General features: G+C 45.6%; 1 protein-coding gene across 11 annotated transcripts in view; it reads left to right on the top strand.

Annotated features, from left to right (window-relative positions):
• Positions 1-18126, top strand: part of WDR59 (WD repeat domain 59) — a 151611-nt gene that overhangs the window by 23786 nt on the left and 109699 nt on the right. For all 11 annotated transcript variants that reach the window (XM_054534137.2, XM_054534136.2, XM_063717762.1 and 8 more), the window contains exons 3-6: positions 4586-4721; positions 9673-9758; positions 11434-11514; positions 12708-12745. In XM_054534137.2, coding sequence (XP_054390112.1) covers positions 4586-4721; positions 9673-9758; positions 11434-11514; positions 12708-12745 — 341 coding nt within the window. The remainder of the gene's footprint in view (positions 1-4585; positions 4722-9672; positions 9759-11433; positions 11515-12707; positions 12746-18126) is intronic.

The following is an 18126-nucleotide window of genomic DNA, read 5'->3' as shown; positions in this document are numbered from 1 at the left end:
GATCCTTCCACCTTAACCTCCGAACTGCTGGGACTGCCGGCATGTACCACCACACCTGTCTGGCTAAGTTTTTTATTTTTGAACAGACAGGGTCTCCCTATGTTGCCCAGGCTGATCTTGAACTCCTGGGCTCAAGTGATCCTCCTGCCTTGGCCCCCCAAAATGCTGGGATTACAGACATGAGCCACTGCACATGGCATTTTCTTATACTGAATTTTACAATATGTGTAGTATTGTTTAAAGTGTGGTAAACTTCAGTAAATACCTAAAATTTATAAATATATATACTCATAATCACCATTCTGATTAAGATACAGAAATTTTTTTTAGAACCTTGGAAGGTCCTTCAAATCTGGAAATCTGTATCTTTTAGTTTAGAGAAATTTTTCTGTATTATGTCTTTGATCATTTTCTCCCTTTTATTTTCCCATTTTCTTTCTTTTTATTTTTTTATTTTTTTTATTTTTGAGATGGAATCTTGCTCTGTCACCAAGGCTGGAGTGCAGTGATGAAAACTTGGCTCACTGCAACCACTTCTGCTTCCTGGGTTCAAGTGATTCTCATGCCTCTGCCTCCCAGGTAGCTGGGATTACAGGTGAGCGCCACCACGCCCAGCTAATTTTTGTAGTTTTATTAGAGATGGGGTTTTCCCATGTTGGCCAGGCTGATCTCAAACTGCTGACCTTGGGCAATCCACCCACCTCAGCCTCCCGAAGTGCTGGGATTACAGATGTGAACCACTGTACCCGACCTCATTTTCTCTTCTCATTCTTTCTTGTTGGAATTCCTACTAGTAGTCAATGTTGGATATCTTGTATGACTTTTCTTCTGGCCTTGTTGTCAGTTTGGCATTCTGGGAGTTTTAAACTTTAGCTTCTTTCTTTTTATTAGATGGAGTTTCACTCCGTTGCCCAGGCTGGAGTGCAGTGGCGCGATGTCGGCTCACTGCAACCTCTGCCACCTGGGTTCAAGCAATTCTCCTGCCTCAGCCTCCCAAGTAACTGGGATTACAGGCTCATGCTGCCATGCCCAGCTAACTTTTTTGTATTTTAGTAGAGACGGAGTTTCACCGTTTTGCCCAGACTGGTCTCAAGCCCCTGAGCTCAGGCAATCCACCCGCCTCGGCCTCCCAAAGTGCTAGGATTACAGGCATGAGCCACCACGCCCGGCCTAAACTTTAGCTTCTAACACTACTTTCAGATTTTTAAAAAAATTTCAACTATTTTAATTTTCAAAAAACTTCAACTATTGTTTTAATGTTTATTATTATTTATATTGTCTCTTAACTCTTGGAGAATATTGGTTCCAAGATTTTTTCTCTTCTGCATTTATCGCTGTTTCCTTTGAATTCCTTCTTTTCTTCTTCCTTTCTCTGTTTTTTTTCATATTGTTATTATTTTGGAGGGCAGTGGGGAGGCAAGGGAGGAGTTTTTTATTTCCTTTTCTTTTTCTGTTTTGTCACCTAGGCTGGAGCACAGTGGCGCAATCATGGCTCACTGCAGCCTTGAATTGCTGGGCAAGCAGTCCTCCCGTCTCAGCCTTCTCAGTAGCTGGGACTACAGGCACATGTCACCACACCTGGCTAATTTTATTTTATTTTATTATAATTTTTTTTTTTATGCAGATAGGGTCTTGCCAGGTTGCCCAGGCTGGTCTTAAGTCCGGGCCTCAAGCAATCCTTCTGCCTCGGCCTGCAGCACTAAGAGTTCCAGTGTGAGCTGCTGCTTCCAACCATGAAAGCTTTTTTTCTTTCTGTTGCATGAGTCTCTATCCTTTAGGTTTCCTCCAGTGACTGACGTCGTTGGCTGCTAATGTTAAAGAGCGACTGGCATCTCTCTTTAAGTGGGTAGATGGTGGAGGAGATCAGGTGGGAACCAGGCCCTGTTAGTGGATGTCCAAATGTCATTATCTCCAGGGTTTTGTTGTTGTTTGCTTGCTTTTGTTTTTTCCTGGGCTGGTCATTTTCTCCTGAGAAGTCTATCTGAAGAGTAAAAGGCGGAGTCGTGAGTGCCGCATAGAGAGAGGAGTGACTTAGTGCAGCACTTCCCACTTCCCAGGTCTGGGGCTGCTCTAGGGGAGAATAGCACCCACTCTCCACTGAGGCAACCACCTGGCTGGATGGGTTGCACATAACCCTCTCCTTAGTGTTTTTTTTTTGAGATGGAGTTTTGCTTTTGTTGCCCAGGCTGGAGTGCAATGGTGCGATCTCAGCTCACTGCAACCTCTGCCTCCCAGGTTCAAGTGATCCTCCTGCCTCAGTCTCCCGAGTAGCTGGGGTTACAGGCATGCACCACCATGCCTTGCTAATTTTTTTTTATTAGCCAGAGGTTTCTCCATGTTGGTCGGGCTAGTCTCGAACTCCCGACCTCAGGTGATCCATCCACCTCGGCCTCCCACAGTGCTGGGATTACAGGCGTGGGCCACTGTGCCTGGCCTGCTTAGTGCTCTTTCAAACAGGTCTCCTAGTTTTGTTCTGCTTGTTGTCTTCTAGCCCTACCCCTTGCCCTTGTCTTGAGACTAAAGCCTCCAGTTGGGGGGAAGCAACTTGCTTCGCACTCACTTCTCTCTCCATGTACTTTGGCTTTATTTAGCTTGTTTGTTTTTTTTTTTTTTTTGAGATGGAGTCTCAGCCTGTCGCCCAGGCTGGAGTGCAGTGGCGTGATCTCAGCACACTGCAACCTCTGCCTCCCAGGTTCAAGCAATTCTCTTGCCTCAGCCTCCTGAGTAGCTGGGATTACAGGTGCCTGCCACCATGTCTAGCTAATTTTTTAGTATTTTTAGTAGAGACAGGGTTTCACCATGTTGGCCAGGCTGGTCTCCCACTTCTGACCTGAGACTATCCACCCACCTTGGCCTCCCAAAGTGCTGGGAATAGAGTTGTGAGCCACCATGCCTGGGCTATTTAGCTTTCTTTAGATCGATTACCATTTGCCCACCTGCTTTTCATTTCTTGTCTCATTTTCTTTGTCTTTGGAGGTTTTTTGTCTTCTTTACTTTTATTGTAGTGGAGCATTGGGGAAAATGAAGATAAACACTTATGTTCCATCAGGCGTGTTCACCCTTTGTACATTTGCCCTGTAAGGTCTCTGCACTCCCCTATTGATACTCACCTCACATGTATAGCTACTAGCCTTGTCCTGTTGTTCTTCTGATGGGACGATGCCAGCTGGCCATCGCAGGATCAGGTGATTCCTTTGGCGCAGGCCAGAGATTCTATGTGATATTTGTTCTGCACTTTCTTAGAAGTCCTGTAAATTCTGTGAAATTGTGTATTCCCCTGGCTTTTCTTCTTCTCCCTCCATCATCTCTCCTCAGAGTTCTGCTACCACCTAGAGTTTTGGATGCCATTTCCTGGCTCTTCTGAGCAGGGATGATTAATCTTTTTCTTCATTTTTGAGCCTGCCTATTCTCATTGATCTCCAGAGGCTTGGAGTGGTCTCTAGCAAAGAATCGATAGCTGATGGCTGCAGAAATGTTGATTCACACACCAAGGGTATTTTACTTAAAAAGAAAATAGGTGAATGCAGAACCTCCCTGTTTTCAGATCCTTCATGTTGATTGGAACCTTAAACGTGACTGGCGCTTCATATGTTATTTTAATTATTATTCCTTTTTGTGGTTATTGTTAACCCTCCTGATAGATTTAGTTTAGTTTTCTTGACCAGGAAGTAGTAAGGGGAATTTTGAGATTTTCTGCTTCTGCAGGATTTTGGCTAAGTAATAAGTGATATGTTTAATTTAACTCACATTTGTTGAGTGCAGAGCACTGTGCCTGGTGATGTGATGCATACAAAGATATTCAAGACAGCCAGGCACGGTTCCTCATGCCTGTAATCCCAGCACTTTGGAAGGCTGAGGCGGGTGGATCACCTGAGGTCAGGAGTTCGAGATCAGCCTGGCCAACATGGTGAAACTCCGTCTCTATAAAAAATACAAAAATTATCTAGGCGTGATGGCGGGTGCCTGTAATCCCAGCTACTTGGGAGGCTGAGGCAGGAGAATTGCTTGAACTTGGGAAGCGGAGGTTGCAGTGAGCCGAGATCTTACCACTGTACTCCAGCCTGGGTGACAGAGCAAGACTCTGTCTCAAAAAAAGAAAAAAAAAGAAAAAAATATTCGAGACATGGTTCATTCTCTGAACACTTAGTTGACTCAGGACAAGAGCCTTAAATTAGTAGTCCTGCTACAAGATAAATGCTGCGGTCAAAATGCAAACTATGCAATGGGAGTAATGTGGAATTAATTAATTTAGTAATTAACCCTAGCTGGGGGATTGGGAAAGGCTGGGAGAAGGGCAGGTTGGAGGTGAATCCAGGGGAGGAGGCCAGACTCTCATGGATGGATGTGGTAGGGAAGGCCATCTCTGGAGGTGGGACTCTCACAGGGACACTTCTTCCCTTTGTGTGACAGCCACCTTGAGTTATACTTGTCACTTCTTTGCCTTTCAGAGTAAATAAATGCCATGTGTGTTTGGGTTTTTTGGAGCACTGCTTGCAAATTGTATGCAATTCCAATTGTGCTTTTCTATCTTAATGCTAATGATGTTGTGTTTTTATACTGTTATAATGTTGGTGTTGGTCTCTAGCCGCAGATTCTTGTACATCGTCAATCTAGATGCCCCTTTTGAAGGTCACCGAAAGATCTCTCGCCAGAGCAAATGGGACATTGGAGCTGTGCAGTGGAATCCTCATGACAGCTTTGCACACTATTTTGCAGCTTCGGTGAGCTTATTTAAGGAATACAGGAGAATGCTGTTAAATGTGTCATCTGGGGCTGGCAGATCTATGTCCTATGTAGAGAAGAGAATGCAGTCCTCATTGCTCAGTTGGAAAAGAGGTTTGGATGGTTCTGAGAAAAAGACAGAGGCAAGTTACAGATTAAATATATGTGGGAATGCTCGCTGGTCCCGTCGGTGTCAGGCCTTGTATTTCTAGGGACTGAATTCAGATTTTGAAAGGGAAACAGGCAGATGCATCCATTTCTGTGAGTGGTGAGAACCTGTTTCATCAGCAGCAATGTAACTAGCCAGTGGCCAAATGGCAGATGACTTTGAAAGACATTCTAAGGAGGGTAATTGGCGAGCTGGTGTGGAGTTGACCTTCATTGCTTTCAGAGGGATCAGAAGACTCCCCCTACCCTTCCATTCAAAGGAAGGGATTCTTCCTTGATTGGGAATCATTAGATTTCATTAACCCCATCAAATTTTATGTGCCTGTTTATGTGTGATTTTTTTTTTTCCCTAGGGAAAACATGTATAAGTTTTGTTAGGTTTTCTAATACAAAAATCTTTTCTTTATACAAAAAGATTCTGGACTACAACCTCTTTGGCATCTTTCTCCAGATTCTGTGTCACATTGTATTCTAGAATAATGAGAGATCTAAATTTTTGCTCTTTTTGCACTGGGCTGTCAGGAGAGTATTTAAAGGAATTCTGATTCACCAGGGGCAGGACCACTCTACAGTCTGTCTCAGTCTGTTCTTGTCAGGAAAGGCAGTCTGCAGAAGGAAAGCATCTGAGCAAAGAAAGAAGAGCAACTTTGTCAGGCTGAGAAGGAACAGAAAGCCGCCCTTCCCAGCTATTTCCAAAATAGGATCTGCCTTTAATTGTGGATGTCCAAGGTTGCGCTGATTTTCAGGGCTATTCTGAAAGAGAAAGGGAGAGTCAGTCTTTCTGCCTTTCTACTCTCAGTTCTTTCCTGGGTGATAGAAGGAGCTCTTTTAGTTGGTTTATACCTCGGGACCCTTATTCCCCTCTCACCCTCGGCCCCTGATCGTCTAGTCCAGGGTTTTTTAACCTTGGCACTACTGGCTTGTTAGGTCATTCTTTGTGGTGGGGGTTGTCCTGTGCGTTGTAGGAAGTTCAGCGGCATCCCTGGCCCTACCTGCTAGATCTCAGTAGTATGCTCTCCTCCCCTTGTTATGACAATCAAAAATGTCTCCAGACACTGTCAGATGTCCTCTGGGAAGCGAAATCACTTCTGATTGGGTTTAGGCTGACGCCTCAGTAGTTGTACTCAGTGGATTAACACTGCATTTGTTTGGGAGTGCTAACAAAGACAGCCTTTTTAAAATTTGTTCTTTAACAATTAATCATTTTAAAGTGAACAATTCAGTATCCTTCACTGCATTCACAGTGTTGTATAACCACCACCTCTATCCAATTCCCAAACATTTCTGTCCCTCCAGGGTAAAACCCTTTATTCATTAAGCAGTTTCTCCCCATTCTTCCCTCCGTTGCAACCCCTGGCAACCACCAGTCTGCGCTCTGTCTCAATGGACTGATCTATTCTGGATCTTTCATAGACCTGAAATCATAAAATAGTGGCCTTTTGTGTCTGACTTCTTTTACTTAGCATAATGTTTTGAAGTTCATCCATGTTATAGCAGGTATCAGAACTTCATTCCTTTTTATGAGTGGATAATATTCCATTGTGTAATTCTTTATCTATCCATCCATCCATCAGAGGACATTGGCTGGCTATTGAATAGAGCTGGTATGAACATATTCGTGGATGTACTTGTTTTCACTTCTTCTGGGTAAACACCTTAGAGTGGAATTGCAGGGTCATATGGTAATTCTGTGTTTAACTTTTGGAGGGAACCACCAACTATTTCCACAGTGGCTAAACCTTTTATACTCCCATCAGCAATGCACAGTTCCAATTTTTCCATATCCTCTCCAAAATTTATTTTTTGTGTTTTTTAAAAATTGTAGCCATCCTAGTGGGTGTGAAGGTGTGAAGTGGTACTTTATTATGTTTTTTGTTTTTTTGTTTGTTTGTTTGTTTTGAGACGGAATTTCACTCTTGTTGCCCAGGCTGGAGTGTAGTGGTGCGATCTCGGCTCACCACAACCTCCACCTCCCGGGTTCAAGCGATTCTCCTGCCTCAGCCTCCCGAGTAGCTGGGATTACAGGCACGCACCACCACACCTGGCTAATTTTGTATTTTTACTAGAGACAAGGTTTCTCCATGTTGGTCTGGCTGGTCTCAAACTCTTGACCTCAGGTGATCCACCCACCTTGGCCTCCCAAAGTGCTTGGATTACAGGCATGAGCCACTGCACCCAGCCTTATTGTGGTTTTAATTTACATTTCCCCAGTGACTAAGGATGTTGAGTATCTTATTGGCCATGTATATGTCATTTTTTTGGAGAAATGTCTGTTCAAGGCCTCTGCCCTTTTTCTTTTTTTTTTGAGACGGAGTCTCGCTCTGTCGCCCAGGCTGGAGTGTAGTGGCGCTATCTCAGCTCACTGCAAGCTCCACCTCCTGGGTTCACGCCATTCTCCTGCCTCAGCCTCCCAAGTGGCTGGGACTACAGGCGTCCACCACCATGCCTGGCTAATTTTTTTGTATGTTTAGTAGAGACAGGGTTTCACCCTGTTAGCCAGGATGGTCTCGATCTCCTGACCTCATGATCCGCCTGCCTCGGCCTCCCAAAGTGCTGGGATTACAGGCATGAGCCACTGTGCCCGGCCTTGCCTCTGCCCTTTTTCGAACTGGGTTGTTTGCATTTTTACTGTTGAGTTGTAGGAGTTCTTTATATATTCCGGATATTAGACCTTTATCAGATGTATGATTTGCAAATGCTTTCTTCCCTTTTGTTGATTGTCTTTTTACATTCTTGACAGTGTTCTTTGATGCACAAAAGCTTTAATTTTATTGAAGTTTATCTGTTTTTTTCTTTTGTTCTTGGTTGGAAGGCAACTTTTTTTCTTTTTCTTTCTTTTTTTTTTTTTTTGAGACGGAGTCTCGTTCTGTTGCCCAGGCTGGAGTGCAGTGGCGCCATCTCAGTTCGTTGCAGCCTCTGCTTCCCAGGTTCAAGGAATTCTCGTGCCTCAGCCTCCCAAGTAGCTGGGACTACAGGCACGTGCCACCACGCCCAGCTAATTTTTGTATTTTTAAGTAGAGATGGGCTTTCACCATGTTGACCAGGCTGGTCTCTAACTCCTGACCTCAAGTGATCCGCCTGCCTCAGCTTCCCAAAGTGCTGGGATTACAGGTGTGAGCCACTGCCCCTGGCTGGAAGGCAACCTTTTGAGAAAGCTTTAGTTAGGGAAATCTGAGGTCAAGTCCTAGTTTTAACATTCTGTCTTTTATCTTGAGAGGCCCCACAATTTTCTAAGCCTTGCTTTCCTCATCTATAATGTGGGTGATGATACCCGCTGTGTCGTGTGCTGGAAGAAGTCAGAGGCCAGATTCGTTAAGGTGGACTGGCACTAGCAGACCCTCCAGAAATGGCAGGGAATATTATTAGAAGAGGGAACTTTTCTTTTCATTCCTATTCTCTTTGGAAGCTATTTTGAATCCTAACCTTTTCACAAAAATCTTACCTTTTTCAATTTGGAAACTGGTATTTCAGGATAAAAATCTCAGAATTTTATACATCTGTCTGTCTTTGAGCTAAAATGACAATCAGTCATTATATATATATATATATATATATATATATATAAAATTTCAAAAATTATTAAGTAGCCTGCCATTGTTCTCAGCCTATTAGTAATCTTTATCACTTTCAGTGTGTTTCATAAACTCATGATATGTCGGGAGCCTTTGCTGTTTTGTTGTGTATTTAAGTGAAATGTACTTTGATGGAAGTTATTTTTCTATTGTAGCTGTGGTTTCTTCTGGTCCATTTTCCCTGTCACGTTCTGCTTAACCCTTTAAGAAATTAAATACAGGCATATTTCAATGAGTGTTAAATAATTTTGCCTTCTGGGACACCCTTTTGAGGATCTTTCTTCTTTTCTTTTCTTTTTTTTGAGATGGGGTCTTGCTGTGTCACCCAGGCTGGAGTACAGTGGCACAATCACGGCCTACTGTAGCCTCGACCTCCTAGGCTCAAGCGATCCTCCCACCTCAGCCTCTCAAGTAGCTGAGACCACAGGCATGCGCCACCATGACTGGCTAATTTTTAATTTTTTTTGTAGAGATGCGATCTGGCTGTGTTGCCCAGACTGGTCTTGAACTCCTGGGCTCAAGCAGTCCTCCTGCCTCAGCCTCTTAAAGTGCTGGGATTACAGGCATGAGCCACTAAGCCCAGCCTCTTTTTTCTCTTATGCACCTATGTTTTTAAAGTGTCGTGGGACCCAGTTGTGATGGCACAGTCCTCACACCTCACACTTTATCCCAGCTATCCTGGACTCTGAGGCAAGGGGATTGTTTGAGCCTAGGAGTTCTAGAAAAGCGTGGGCAATATAGATCCCATCTCAAGAAAAACAAAAACAAAAACCTGTGGTAGGTGGACTCTGGGCATTTGGTCATGGAAGGGTGAGCTGGAGACATCCAGTGTACCAGCAGCTAGGGAGACGAGTGTGTGACCTTCAGAGGGAGGAGGTTCCTCTAGTGGCCGGGACATTTTCCTGGCCCATGAAGCTCGTGTGCAGAAGTGCTTCTTCACCTTCAGTTCAGCTGTGACTGTTCAAGATGCATCTCTTAAGATAGTCCTGCCTTTCCATTTTGAGATTCACAGACCTACATACTGAGCTGAAGTTAGCTCAAGCTAATGTTAATTGTACTTATTCCTGATGGCTTTTTAAAGAAAAGTTCAGCCTGAAGGATCTCTGCCATGCATGAGATCCCTGGCTTCCTCTTCTCTGCCTTAAGCTGACTGGGGCAAGGGCATATATCACAACGTACTTGCCTGTGTCCTCCTTTCCCTTCTTTTCAGAGTAACCAACGAGTAGACCTTTACAAGTGGAAAGACGGCAGTGGGGAAGTTGGCACAACCTTACAAGGCCACACTCGTGTCATCAGGTAGGCACCAGCCCTCCACAGCTCCTTGGCTGTCTTGCTTTGTCACAGTCCCCTGGGAACGAAATGATGATACCATCCTCCTTGCATGGCTTGATCATCTGTGTTGCACAGGTCCCGGGTGGTCAGCGGGTTATTAGCATTCACTGAGAAGATGGTGAAGAGCACAGTGAGGAACAGACGGCATTTAGGAAGCACCATCGTGTAGCTGTTGACCCCCATCCCAGACCACATCCCGGACGGATATAGTCCAGTCCAGGGTAAAGGATTAGAGCTGATTTTTTTTGAGACAAAGTCTCACTCTGTCGCCCAGGCTGGAGTGCAATGGTGCGATCTTGGCTCACTGCACCCACCACTTCCTGGGTTCAAGTGATTCTCCTGCCTCAGCCTCCTGAATAGCTGGGATTATAGGTGTGCACCACTACGCCCAGCTAATATTTGTTTTTTTTTTTTTTTTTTTAAGTAGAGACAGGGTTTTACCACGTTGGCCAGGCTGGTCTTGAACTCCTAACCTGAAGTGACCCGTCTGCCTTGGCCTCCCAAAGTGTTGGGATTACAGGCGTGAGCCACCGCGCCTGGCCTAGAGCTGATTTTCGTCATAGGAGGGGAGTGGTTATGCAGCAGAATCCCCCAGTTCATGGTCAGTGGTGCCTGGGAGGACATGGGGATGTCAGGGAGTGGCCCTTGGCTTTCTCTCCGGCGGCAGCGGTTACAGAGCTCCTGCATCACAGTTCATTATCCAGGGGCACAGCCGCCTCCCAGTCGAGGCTTCCAGTTGGTTTCGAGTTTTTCTTGATCCACTTTTTCCCTGGGTCACTGTTTCTGGGCTAAGCTGACCTGGAAGTGCTGGGAAAGGTGAGACAGCTGGGTCGGGTGGAATGTTCTGTGCAGTCGCTGCCTGTCTAGGAAGGAGAGCGTGGGTAGGGGACACCACAGGCCTCTGGCCCTCTCTGGGTGCTGCATGGCAGTGTGGTGGTTTGCCACTGCTTAAGGATGTTGGGTTTGCCCAGGGTGCCTGTGGTGGAATTTGATTTAGAAAATGATAAAGCAAAGATTACTTTATGTGTTTTTCTTTTGTTTTATCTGTTTATTTAGAGAGAGAAAGGTTTTTTGTTTGTTTGTTTGTTTGTTTTGAGATGGAGTTTCACTCTTGTTGCCCAGGCTGGAGTGCAGTGGCGTGATCTCAGCTCACTTCAACATCTGCCTCCCAGGTTCAAATGATTCTCCTGCCTCAGCTTCCCGAGTAGCTGGGATTACAGGTGTGCGCCACCATGCCTGGCTAATTTTTGTATTATTAGTAGAGACGGGGGTTTCACCATATTGTCCAGGCTGGTCTCGAACTCGTGACCTCAAGTGATCTGCCTGCCTTGGCCTCCCAAAGTGCTGGGATTACAGTCGTGAGCCACTGTGCTCAGCCCAGAAAGAGAATGTTTTCAGTTGAAGCACTCCATTTCTTTTCTGGGAGCAGATGATAGTATAGCTGGCGAAGGACCTGACAGTTTCCTTCCAAACTCATGTTCATTCCCAAGGAACTTTGGAGATTCTCAGCCTAAACCACATTAAGAAGCCCATTAACAATGACATTCTGAAGCCACTGGAGACTCGATGTGCTAGTGCTTTGGACCTGGACTCTGAATTTTTTTTCTTTTCTTTGTTCTGTTTATTCTTTGTGTCCCAGCGACTTGGACTGGGCGGTGTTTGAGCCCGACCTCCTGGTTACCAGCTCTGTGGACACCTACATCTACATTTGGGATATCAAGTAAGAACAATTAGGAGGCATAACCATTTGGTTGGGGGTGATTTGGGACCTTCGTTTTAGAGATCAAGTGTCTTAGTTTGGTTTCCCCTCGATACAGACCTCGAGACAAGGATTTGAGTGCAAATATATTATTTGAGAGTGAAAGACACAGTTGTAGGGGGATAGAGAAGAGAGCTAGGACCTCTCCAGGCAAGACCTTAAGGAGAACTCTTCCCTAGTTAGAGTCTGTCCTCCCTCCCTCCCTCTCTCCTTCCCTCCCTCCCTCCCTCTCTCCTTCCCTCCCTCCCTCTCTCCCTCTCTCCCTCCCTCCCTCCCTCCTTCCCTCCCTCATTTCCACCCTTTCCCCCTTCCCTCCTGTCTTTTCTTCCTTCCTCTCTTTCTTTCCTTTCTTCTTTCTTTCTTTTTCTTTTTTTTTGAGACAAGGTCTTACTCTGTCACCCAGGCTGGAGTGCAGTGATGTCATCTCAGCTCAGTATAGCCTTGAACCCCCGGGCTCAAGTGATCCTCTCTCTTCAGCCTCTTGAGTAGCTGGGACCGCAGGCACTTGCCACCATGCCCAGCTAATTTTTATTTTTTAATTTTTTTTGTAGAGACAGAGTCTTGCTGTGTTGTCAGGCTGATCTCAAACTCCTGGCCTCAAGCAATCCTTCCACCTGTGTCTCCCAAAGTGTTGGAGTTACAGGTGTGAGCCATTGTACATGGCCTGTAATTTGTTTTCTTTCTTTTTTTTTTCTCTTTTTTTTTTTTTTTTGAGACGGAGTTTTGCTCTTGTCATCCTGGCTGGAGTGCAATGGCACCATCTTGGCTCACTACAACCTCCTCCTCCTGGGTTCAAACAATTCTCCTGCCTCAGCCTCCTGAGTAGCTGGGATTTTAGGTGCCTGCCACACGTGGCTAATTTTTGTATTTTTAGTAGAGACGGGGTTTCACCATGTTGGTCAGGCTGGTCTCGAACTCTGACCTCAGGTGATCCGCCCACCTTAGCCTACCGAAGTGCTGGAATTACAGGCATGAGCCACCGCACCCGGCCAGCAGGTCTCTCTTTACACTTCTTTTTAAGGCCCTCACAGCGGATCTACCTACTCCAAGTTCCCACTGAAAGAAAAGCGAAGAATTGTGTGCAAAGGGTGAAAAATACCAGGTGGGTGGTGGCATATAAATTGGGGATTTGATTTTTTATTTTTATATTTCAGAGACACAAGGAAACCTACTGTTGCACTGTCTGCTGTTGGTGAGTGTATACTTCTCCCACCTCACCCTGGCGCCTCGGTTTGTCTTCATTTTCTTCCTTCTAGTTCTTTCCCGTTCCTTCCTATTCCTTTCCATCTCCCTCTCTGACTGCCTCTGTCCAGGCTGCGCCATGGCTGAGTGGAATTGTAAGTCCCATGTTGTTGCAAGGGGCTCACTTTAGGCTGCTCCCAGAAGCCACAGTTAGGACTGTTGGGTGTGGAGCAGGACCTCATTTCAGAGTCCAAGGACAAGAGCCAAGTTGGTTTGTTTGTAACCTTTTTATAGTGGAAAATTTCAAACATGCTGTAAAAACAGGGAGAAGAAAATGAACTGCCTGTGTTCATCGTCAGCTTCAACACTTGTCATCATACGTCCAATTTTATTTCATCTTTTCCTCCACCCACCATTTCACCTCCACCTTCATCCCCCTTGTGATTTTTTTCTTTTTTTGAGACAGAGTCTTGCTCTTATTGCCCAGGCTGAAGTGCAGTAGTGCACCCTCGGCTCACTGCAGCCCCTGCTTCCCACGTTCAAGCAATTCTCCTCCCTCAGTCTCCCAAGTAGCTGGGATTACAGGCGCCTGCCACCACACCTGGGTGATTTTTGTATTTTTAATAGACACAGGTTTCACTGTATTGGCCAGGCTGGTCTTGAACTCCTAACCTCAAGTGATCTTCCTGCCTCGGCCTCCCGAAGTGCTGGGATTACAGGTGTGAGCCACCATGTCCGGCCCCCTTGTGATTATTTTGAAGCTAGGTATCATATCATTTCTTCAACAAGTATTTCAGTGTATGTTTCAGTTCTTGCAAAAGAAGAATCCCAACACCATACTTAAAAATACCTAAAAATATTAACAGTAACTCTTTAATATCATCAAGTATCTAAGCAGCATTCAGATTTCCCCAATAGTCTCTCTCTCTTTTTTTAGTTACAAATTGTTTGAAAAATGGTTTCAATAAGAATCTAAATAAAGTCCATACCTGTAAGTGGTTGATACATTTCTCATCTTTTTAAGTCTCTTTCCTTCTCCTTTTTGGATTTGTGTTTTTCTTTTCCTGTAGTTTATTAAAGCAATAGTTCATCCTGTGGTTTCTCCACAATTAGATTACACTGATTGTATCTGCATGGTGTTTTGTTTTTTTTTTGACGGAGTTTTGCTCTTGTTGTCCAGGCTGGAGTGCAATGGTGGGATTACAGGCGTGTGCCACCATGCCCGGCTAATTTTGTATTTTTAGTAAAGATGGGGTTTCTCCACGTTGGTCAGGCTGGTCTCGAACTCCCGACCTCACATGATCCACCCGCCTTGGCCTCCCAAAGTGCTGGGATTACAGGCTTGAGCCATCGCGCCTGGCCCATGGTGTCGTTTAATATGGATGAACCAAGTCTTTGTAGTTACATTCTGATCTGCCTGTTTTCATTGCTTAGTTGGAACTGACCTTTTCTGGAATTCTCATTTGGGGCTACTAGGGAATATTCCCAGCACCTCCTGAGAGTAGAATGTGGAATAGAACTGGTATAACTTATTCACAAAGATAAAGCTAAATTGTCAATATTTTGGCATCCTTTATAAAAGCATGTGTTATCTGTCTCTTAAATTCTGTCCCTTTGTATCTCCTTGGTGCATCGGAACACACATTTGGTGTTTGCTCTGAAATGGTTACTGTGCATGGTTCTTTTTCCCTCTGTACCCCCATGCCTTTTTATGTAAAGGCCTTTAGCATCATGATTGTATTAGCAGCTGGATGATACGATTTGTGAAGTTAGAAACCACTTCTTTCTTTCTTTTTTCTTTTTTCTTTTTTTTTGAGACAGATCCTCACTCTGTCACCCAGGCTGGAGTGCAGTGGCGGAATCTCAGCTCACTGCAACCTCCACCTCCTGTTGTTCAAGCATTTCTCCCACCTCAGCCTCCCGAGTAGCTGGGATTACAGGCACGCACCACCACACCCAGCTAATTTTTGTATTTTTAGTAGAGACAGGGTTTTACCATGTTGGCCAGGCTGGTCTCGAACTCCTGATCTCAGGTGATCTGCCTGCCTCGGCCTCCTAAAGTGTTGGGATTATAGGCGGGAGCCACCCCACCCGGGCAGAAACCATTTCTTTCTTAGTCAGTTCTGTAGACGAGTGTATGTATTTGTGCACTACGGCATTTGTGCCTGATCCAAGGAGATAATTAATATAGTAATACAGTAATTCCCCCTCATTCTCAGGGGACACAGTCCAAGACCCCCACTGGATGCCTGAAACCACAGATAATACTGAACCAAATATACTGTGTTTTTTTTCTGTACATACATAACTAGGATAAGGTTTAATTTATAAATTAGGCACAGTAAGTGATTAACAACAACAACTAATAATAATAAAATAGAACAATTATAACACCGTACCGCAATAAAGGTTATGTGAATGTGGCCGGGTGCGGTGGCTCATGCCTGTAATCCCAGCACTTTGGGAGGCTGAGGCGGGCAGATCACCTGAGGTCAGGAGTTCGAGACCAGCCTCAACATGGAGAAACCCCGTCTCTACTAAAAATACAAAATTAGCCAGGCGTGGTGGTACATGCCTGTAATCTCAGCTTCTTGGGAGGCTGAGGCAGGAGAATTGCTTGAACCTGGGAGGTGGAGGTTGCGCTGAGCTGAGATCATGCCATTGCACTCTAGCCTGGGCAACAAGAGCAAAACTCTGTCTCAAAAAAAAAAAAGAAAAAAAAGGTGATATGAATGTGGTCTGTCTCTCTCTCTCTCAGAATGTCTCCTTGTACTGTACCCGGGGTGACTGACACTGCAGAAGGTGGAACCGCGGATAAGGGGGACTAAGCATTTGTTGCATGGATATATGAATCAAACACCTGTGCTTCTGTGCTAAGTGCTTAGCAGTTCTACTGCTCTGCCCCCCGCCCCCCACCTGCGTTAGGTACTTATGATCTGAGACATAGACTGGCCGCAGAGGGCGTATAACTGAATAGAAATACAGATGGCCTACAGATGCCTCAATCACATTCTCCTGACTTTGTTACTTACATTTATAGGTTTCTTTTTTTTTTTTATTTTTGAGACAGAGTCTTGCTCTGTTGCCTAGGCTGGAGTGCAGTGGCACGATCTCAGCTCACTGTAAGCTCTGCCTCCCGGGTTCTCGCCATTCTCCTCAGCCTCCCGAGTAGCTGGGACTACAGGTGCCCGCCACCACGCCCGGCTAATTTTTTTGTATTTTTAGTAGAGACAGGGTTTCACCGTGTTAGCCAGGATGGTCTCAATCTCCTCACCTCATGATCCACCCACCTCGGCCTCCCAAAGTGCTGGCATTACAGGCGTGAGCCTCTTCACCTGGCCACATTTATAGGTTTCTAAGTTAGATTAGTTTTAGGGAAACCCTAAAAAGGACAGTGGTTCTTTTTTTTTTTGAGACAGAGTCTTGCTCTGTCGCCCAGGCTATAGTGCGGTGACACGATCTTGGCTCACTGCAACCTCCACCTCCTGGGTTGAAGCGATTCTCCTGCCTCAGCCTCCTGAGCAGCTGGGACTACAGGCATGGGCCACCACACCTAGCTAATTTTTGTAATTTTAGTAGAGATGGGGTTTCACCATATTGGCCAGGCTGGTCTCTAACTCCTGACTTTGTGGCCTACCTGCCTCGGCCTCCCAAAGTGCTGGGATTACAGGCGTGAGCCTCTGCGCCCAGCTGAAAGTGGTTCTTTTTTTAGCCTGCTTGTTCTCGTTGCTTTTTTTTCTGTTATAGATCTTTCTAAAAAAATGGAAGTAGAAGACTTCTTTCCTTTGTACTCCGTGAGGTTTCTCAGTGGTGCAGAGCTACCCTGGGGGAAAACAGGCAAGTGGGAGGCTTGTGGACCTTGATAAGCTGCTGGATCTAGCATACCCTGAGTGGTGCAGCCTCGGGTACTGCCTGCTCCCCAGAGCCTATGGTCCCTATCTCTCAGGGGGCACATTATTCATGCCCTTTGGGATAGGGAGTCACGTTGTGAGTTATTCCAGAGTGTTCTCTGTGTCTGAGAGTTCTCATAGCCCGGGACCTCCATTTGACCCTGGTGTAATGATTTTTTTTTTTTTTTTTTTTTTGAGACAGTCTTGCTCTGTTGCCCAGGCCTGAGTGCAGTGGTGTAGTCTTAGCTCACTGCAACCTCCCCCTCCTAGATTCAAGCAATTCTCCTGCCTCAGTCTCCCAAGTAGCTGGGATTACAGGTGCACGCCACCACACCTGGCTAATTTTTGTATTTTTAGTGGAGACAGGGTTTTGCCATGTTTGCCAGGCTGGTCTTGAACTCCTGACCTCAGGTAATCTGCCTGCCTCAGCCTTCCAAAGTGCTGGGATTATAGGTGCGAGCCACCGCGCCTGGCCTCTGGTATAATGATCTTGATAAAGCAGGTTGCATTGAGGGGGCTTCCCAGAGTCCCTTGGGAGCCCTCGAGTTCTGGTGCCTCCCCTCTGGGAAAGGTGTGTTCTCTTGGACTCTTAAGTAACTCTGTCAAGGAGATAGAGTAAGCTCTTCTCACTCACTTTCTCCTCCAGCTGATATCCTTCCTTGCAAAGAAGCCACCTCCTAATACCTTTCCTTGCTTCATCTTCACTGGTCTCCACCATTTGTTCTAGATGACATAAGATACCCTATGTCTCAAGAAGGAACAAGACAGACAAATAGCCTCATCAAAACCAACACAGCATATCCTTGGACAGGACCAAGTTCTGGGCTTAATGCTGTATGTCCTGTTAGGTTCTGAGTCATTGCTCTGTCCTACTCTGGACTTCTTGGATCAAGTAGCTCCCCAAAGCTGTGGATCTACTATGGGCTTCCTCAGTAATAAACACCAGGCAGGGACAGGTGTCACAGCAGTAATGTCACGTGTGCTGTGAGCCAGGGCAGGAGGAGGCAGGAAGGAGTGCTGTCACTTCAGTTCTGGTTTGGTTCTTGATTAATGATTTATTTTTTAAGAGTCAGCTAGAAGTGCCACTATGTCCCAGTTTTCCATGTCTCAGCTCTTTGTGGCATTTCACATTATACCTCCTGTCTTAAATAGCCCTTTTGTCACTAATGTATCAATGACACTCCGTGTTGGCAGAAAGGGAAAAGGACTGAGGTCACACACTGCCAAGGGTGTTCCCTTTCCCTTATCAGTGTGGTGCCAGTGGCCACGGCTGACACAGCTGACGGGGAGATGGGGTGCGGGGAGCATGTAACCCTTGGGACAGAATTGGTCAACACTGGGGCTTATTCTGTAGCTGATCTTCAGCTAAGGCTGTGTTTTTCTAAGACTATTGCTCAGCAATTAAAAAAAGAAGGGGCAGGCGTAAGAGCTGAGGCTGTTCTAATTAGGAGTGCGAGCAGGTGTCATTTGGGGATGAGAAAGGGTCAGGTTGTGTGACAAG

Source organism: Pongo abelii, chromosome 18 (genome assembly GCF_028885655.2).
Source record: "Pongo abelii isolate AG06213 chromosome 18, NHGRI_mPonAbe1-v2.0_pri, whole genome shotgun sequence".
Lineage (NCBI taxonomy): Eukaryota > Metazoa > Chordata > Mammalia > Primates > Hominidae > Pongo > Pongo abelii.
Note: the sequence above shows the minus strand (reverse complement) of the source record. Positions and strands in the feature narration are given on the sequence as shown.